The sequence below is a fragment of the Centroberyx gerrardi genome, chromosome 15, assembly GCF_048128805.1.
Source record: "Centroberyx gerrardi isolate f3 chromosome 15, fCenGer3.hap1.cur.20231027, whole genome shotgun sequence".
Taxonomy (NCBI): Eukaryota; Metazoa; Chordata; class Actinopteri; order Beryciformes; family Berycidae; genus Centroberyx; species Centroberyx gerrardi.
Window position 1 is genome coordinate 23625539 of NC_136011.1, and position 6533 is coordinate 23632071.

The following is a 6533-nucleotide window of genomic DNA, read 5'->3' on the forward strand; positions in this document are numbered from 1 at the left end:
TTTAAATTCTTTGGTGCTTTGTCCCTATAATGTTTATTTTCAAACATGTTTAGAATCAAGTTTTCAAGAATATGATTATTTTCAAACATGTTTAGAATCGAGTTTTCAAGAATAGGATTATTTTCAAACATGTTTAGAATCGAGTTTTCAAGAATAGGATTATTTTCAAACATGTTTAGAATCGAGTTTTCAAGAATATGATTATTTTCAAACATGTTTAGAATCGAGTTTTCAAGAATATGATTATTTTCAAACATGTTTAGAATCGAGTTTTCAAGAATAGGATTATTTTCTAACATGTTTAGAATCGAGTTTTCAAGAATAGGATTATTTTCTAACATGTTTAGAATCGAGTTTTCAAGAATAGGATTATTTTCTAACATGTTTAGAATCGAGTTTTCAAGAATAGGATTATTTTCTAACATGTTTAGAATCGAGTTTTCAAGAATAGCATTATTTTCTAACATGTTTAGAATCGAGTTTTCAAGAATAGGATTATTTTCAAACATGTTTAGAATCGAGTTTTCAAGAGTATGTTTATTTTCAAACATGTTCAGATTTGAGTTTTCAAGAATATGCACACCAGCAACATATCTTTTGTGTTCTTGTAGTCATTTATCAGTATTGAAGCTCTAGCCAGATTCTTGTCCAGGGATTCGAAAGACAAAGACAAAATGGAACAAAACAAAGGAGCAGCCACAGGGACGAGCAGACGAAAAGCTGCATTTGTGACTGAGGAGGGAGGAGGCCAGATGGCACAATCTTCTGACCGGGACACTGATGGGAGAGCAACAGCAAAGACTGAACTCCACTTCAACAACTACATCGCCAGTATAACTGAGTCTTTGCTGTTCACTGGCCTGATTTTGCTGACCATCATCCTGGATACTGTGTGTTTCCTCTTGGAAACAGATTATCGTTTGAAACTGAAATTTTATAGCTTCTTCGTGATTGTAGACGACATTTTAACCACAGTATACTCCATGGAGCTCCTCATGAAGGTGTACGTCGAACCCGTACAGTACTGGAAGAACGGGTCCAATGTCTTCGACGCTGTCGTCCTGCTTGGGTCCTTCCCGACCATGTTTTCCAGCACAGGAGTGTTCAGCGCTGATGGGTCCCTTGGTTTTATTCGGACATGTCGCTGCGTACGCCTGCTGAAGTTCGTCTCCTTCTTCCCAGGCGTCCAGTTCTGGATGGAAAATCTGTTCAGCACCATAACGAAAGTGAGCCGTTTCATGGGCCAAATGTTTGTGTTCATGTTCATCATCGCCCTGACTGGATGTTACTGTTTTGGAGAGCCCGAGACCGGAAATCCTGAGCGATGGGGAAACCTAGCCTCTGCCCTCCTGACGGTTTTCAACTTGGTGACCTTAGAAGGCTGGCCAGAGACGCAGGAAGCCCTGGACGACCTGGGAATACGCTGGAGCCGAATTTTCACCATAGCCGTTATCATTATTGGCCACTTCTGCTTGTTCAGTATGTTTACGGCTGTGGTCTGCCAAGAGGCTTTTTGTAAAGAAGAACAACGTGTGAACAGTTTGAAAACGGAGCAGGAGAAATCACTGGCCCTGAAGCCACGAGCCATCACCCAGAGGCAGAAGGAAGAAACCAGACAGCCCATGCAAACCTGCAGGGGGAATGACAGTTTTGAAAAGCTGGTGAAGCACTTTAAGAAGTCTGCTCTCTACAGAGGCAAAATGGTGACGAGCGACCCGTGCACTAGCTTGGCCTCTGCAGATCTCTACCGCGCCACCCAAAACCGTCAGGACGTCACAGTGAACAAGCTCAACCGGCTTAACGGTAAAATGGCGATGGTGCTGCGTGAGCTGGTGGAAGAGGGTCTGCTGCAAGAAAGGAGATAAAGACATGAGACGGTTTTGGAATCAGAAGAGATCCGCTATCAGAAGAGCGGGTCTCACTGACATAGACAACTACAGAGAAAAAAATGCAAAGAAAATAAACAAGTGTTGATACTTGGATTTCTTGTTGACTTGTATTATGTTCAGCCAACTTCTCCATTTAGCACTGTCCTAAACAAATCCCACAGAATAATGTTTGTATGTACCTGAAGCTCTGGGGGAAACATAATGAACTAAGAATGAATGAATGAAGCTTGAATATAAAATTAGAAAATGATCATATTGCCCTGTGGTTGCGCTAAAAACTTAGCAAGAAAGGATTTGATCTCTGTGGGGAATTTGATAAAAAGTCATGGGCTATTACATGAGATTATATTGTATAATAGTGGATGAAATGTGAGCCTGACTCAAGTTCTATCTAAAAGAATCCTCTCTCCTTGTTCATGATTGTAGCCCACAACTAACCCTAACCCTTTTAGGATTAAAATGGAGAGCAGAGACCAACCAAAATCCTTCACCCTGACCAAATAATAGGCTATATTGTCAGTCAGTATCAGTCATTGGGTACTTGCAGAGATTAGGTTATATCAATTAAGTTTTGATGGTAAGTGATATTAGATGCAGGGACTGTTACTTCCCACTCTGGTATGAGTGGTGGAAGTACAGACTGATCTCACAGAAAAACGTGAAATGAACATGACATGTTAACAACAAAGTACGTGTTGGTGGAACGTGGTGGAAAGTGTTAAATTTACGTTTTCCCAGCACGATACAGTTACATGAAGGAGACACGACTATAAACAGGACGTAGTGTAACATTGAAGTAGCACGGTGGCCAATAAGGGTCTTGTGGTCTGGGATGGGGGATGGGCGTATGCGTTTGCCTTCGATGTCAGCGACCGGGGTTCGATTCCCAGCGTTTGCAAAGGACATGCAACCATAAGTCACATTTGAATTTTTAACAAACGCTTTTCTTATTTAACCATGACTAAACCATTTCCCTAACCTTAACCAAGTTGTTTTAGTTGCCTAAACTTTACCATAACCTTAACCCTAACCTTAACCAAACTTGTTTTACTTGCCTAAATTTAACCGTTAACCCCAACCTTTAGGACGTATTTAAATCCGTGGTGGAGGAACGTAATTCAGGTTGTGGTGGAGACACGTTATTTTCCCATAATACATGTCCACAACACGTACATCGCTGTTTTAGAGTTCGTGTTCATTTCATGTATTTTTGTGAGATCATGTTGTGTAAGTAACAAAACTTAAATGATAAAAATCGATGTGATGAAAATGCTTGTTAATTGAAAACAAGAGTGATGAAAATGCATGTGAATTGAAAAACTGTCTTGTGAGATTTTTGTACTCCTTTTTCATATGGGGAATTTGTGAAATAATCAAAATTATTTACTTAGGTGGAGGAATGCAAAGTGAATTAGTCAGTCAATTACTTAGTAAAATTACAGATATAATTTATCTGACTGCTTATTTGATTGTAGTGTAAACCTCATTCTCAAAACTTGTTCGCGAATCACAATTGAGCTACACTGCATACTACAGGGTTAGCCCGGACCTGCCATGCCACCATTCAAAAACTCATCCTTCATTGTTCGCAAGTTGCTGAGTCACTCACTCACTCACTCACTCACTCACTCACTCACTCACTCACTCACTCACTCAATAGCTCATCGTGCCTGTTTGCCTCTGCTGCTTTGCCTCCCGCAAGGCCCGCAAGTCGAGAGACTCACTGTGGAAGAAAAATTAACATGCATGTATGTACAGCTGAACTGGGGCCCCTCAGAGAATGTACGGTTGCATGGTGAAGGTTCACCTCACTGATAACCCTTAGCCCATAACTTACTAGGTCAGAGGCCTCTTGACACAAGTGGCTCCTGTCCCAGACTAATCTGTAAATTCTCTCTTTAACTAAGACATAACATATGTGTTTGTAACCCTTTTCTGTGACCTGTTCCCATGTCAGCACACTCTGTGCGCCCTTGAAAGATACATAAAGACCAGCTTAAACCTATTCTCCTTCGAAGAAGTGTATGTAGCCTCCATGCTGTGTGCATCTCTTCCTCTCGAGACTCCTTTCAATAAATGTATACTCAAGTAAGACGAATCTCTGACTCCAGAACTTTTTCCTCAACACTCACTTCTTCGAATGGCTGCGTGTGGCGCTGCAGAGCCGTGAACAAACGACTCGCTTGGCAGAGTGAGCCGTGACTCCCAGTTCCTTATGAAGATTCGGTCACCAAGAACGAATCGTTCACAGCTCCTTCATCACTAATGTGAAGATGAGGGATTTAAAGGAAAAGTGATAACATTGTCAGTAACTGTGAATTTAATTGTGTTAGTGCTGTTTCCACCAACAAAGAGAAAGAAAAATCATTGGATGATGTTACTTTAGGACAAAAAATATGTGATTGGTGCTACTGAGTAAGACAAACACGTAATCCTGCAGAAATTGATTCACAGGCACTATGCAGAGCAGCTTGTAATCAGGAAATACATAGAAATTGCCTCCAAAATAAAATACAGGACAAAAAAATGTTTTTTGTTTTGTTTCCCAACTGAGTCAAGACAGCTCAAAAAGTGTTGAAATATGTGACCTTCCTGGGAAAATGAGAAACTGTCACATATGCTGGAGGGCAACAAGTCTCCCCCTATTTTATGGTGTCAAACTGCTCCCATTGTTCCAAATGAAGTGAGAGAAAGGCTGAGGCAGGCTCACCTGCTTCAAGGCTGGAACACGTATAGAAACTTGGAGATTTAAAAGTATAGACTACAAGATGCTTCCAAGTACCAAATATAATGAAGTTCAATTTATCACTCAGTCCGGCCTGTCACATGCTGTCTCCTGGCTCAAGGCTAGCTCTGCTCTTTGAAAGGACGTCACTCTCAACTTCATTGTCCTTACTTCTGCTTTCCAAGGCCCCGGCTTCTGACAGCTGTCATTTAATTTACTACTTTTCTTTTCAGAACCTTGTTGTTATATAACCAAAACTTTCTGGGCTTTTATGGAAAGAACATTATACGCTAAAATACTGTAGACAGTTCAACCAAGGTGAGCTCATATCATATCACATCACCTAAACCCAATCTAAACACAGTTACAAAGTGACATTAACAAGAGGTATGGCCAAAGCAAGCAAACTGTGAATCCAAAACTATTCAGGGAACTGTTGCGCCTGTGGTTAGTCCTTTAGTGTGATTGGCAGAAGGTGCGTAGGTTGCAATTGGTAGAGACTTCATAAGAAAAGGCAAGGAATCTGCACACTACGTAAAAAATCAAAAAGAAGGAGGCCAAAAAAGTATTTTGAAGGCATTTATCAAGCCATGCCACGTTTGTCTGCTAGTATTTGCACTTTTGCCCTTTTTGCACATTTTTGTGAGCAGAGCATGGCTTAATAAAATGCCTTGAAAATACTTTTTCAGCCTCCTTCTTAGTCTTTTTGATTTTAAGTAGTATGCGGATTCCTTGCCTTTTCTTATGAAAGCAAGCATACTGCCATAAGCAAAGCAATCATATAAAATAAAAATTCTATTAATTAAATGTGACTACACACTTGCACTACACAGCAAATAGGCTACAGAAGAATATCTCTCTACAATAACTGCCACCCATGTGTTTTTGACAATATATCATTCAGAAGGGTTTGGTTGGGTCCCAGGGGCGAGACACTCTTTCCTGGGAGACAATGTCAGCTGTCATTTACAGTAACACTGACAAAATTAGGGATCCTGGGTTTCAGCAGGCCACTGATAACAGACGGCAAGGTGGTTATGAAGCCTGACTAATAATCAAAGCATCGCTGGGTAGAGCCGCTGTACCTTCAGTGCCCGATACTGCCGAAGTGCCCCTGGGCAAACCTAACCTCCATGTCTGCGGGTACCAACCTGCTCCAAAGATGACAATCGAATTGTAACTGGCTTTTTAAAAATACACTACGCCTATAATCTCATGCAAAACAGTTCCGAGTCAGGCAGGATTGTGAAAAGAACACAATTCGATGCCGATTGCAGTTCAGCCAGGTTTAAGGTGTCTTCGACATTCAGCCAGACAGAGACAATAGCTTTTCTGATAGAGCTGACTCAAGCGCTGTGAAAGCAACTCACGCCAGACACAGAACGCCTCACCTACGCTCCTGGCCTGCCAAAGCATTACGACACAACATGACAGGCACAATGGCTTTTCCAATAGAAGCAAACCCAGGCCTGTCAGCGCTCTGTGATGGGACAAAGTTACAACATTTTTCAGTGTTAAACAACATCTCAGTGAGAGGCAACTGCTGCACTCTGTGCTTTCATTACTGCATGTTCATTAACACTATGTGTGCATGCTACCACTGCATAAAGATAGACCTACCCTACCAGTCAAAAGTTTGGACACACGCATTATTCTTTATTTTTAAAATTTTTCACATTTTAGAATAATAGTAAAGACATCAGAACTATGAAATAACACAAATGGAATTATGCAGTGACCATAAAAGGGTTAAACAAATTAAAACTATCTTATATTTTAGATTCTTTAAAGTAGCCGCCCTTTGCTTTGATGGAAAGGCAAAGGCTATTGAAAGAAATTCATACATAGGCATCAACTTCACTATTTATATTTGTCTTCTAGCATTTAAGCATAAGCCTTTAGATCAAAATAGCTTTAAG

General features: G+C 40.7%; 1 protein-coding gene across 1 annotated transcript; it reads left to right on the forward strand.

Annotated features, from left to right (window-relative positions):
• Positions 1-674: 674 nt before the first annotated feature.
• LOC139912685 (cation channel sperm-associated protein 3-like) lies at positions 675-1865 on the forward strand. Its single transcript, XM_071900547.2, has one exon. It carries the CDS (start codon positions 675-677, stop codon positions 1863-1865), a length of 1191 nt encoding a protein of 396 aa, XP_071756648.1.
• Positions 1866-6533: the final 4668 nt, after the last annotated feature.

Coding starts and splice junctions, on each gene's coding strand:
- LOC139912685 (XM_071900547.2), top strand. CDS start 675: ATGGAACAAAACAAAGGAGCAGCCACAGGGACGAGCAGACGAAAAGCT.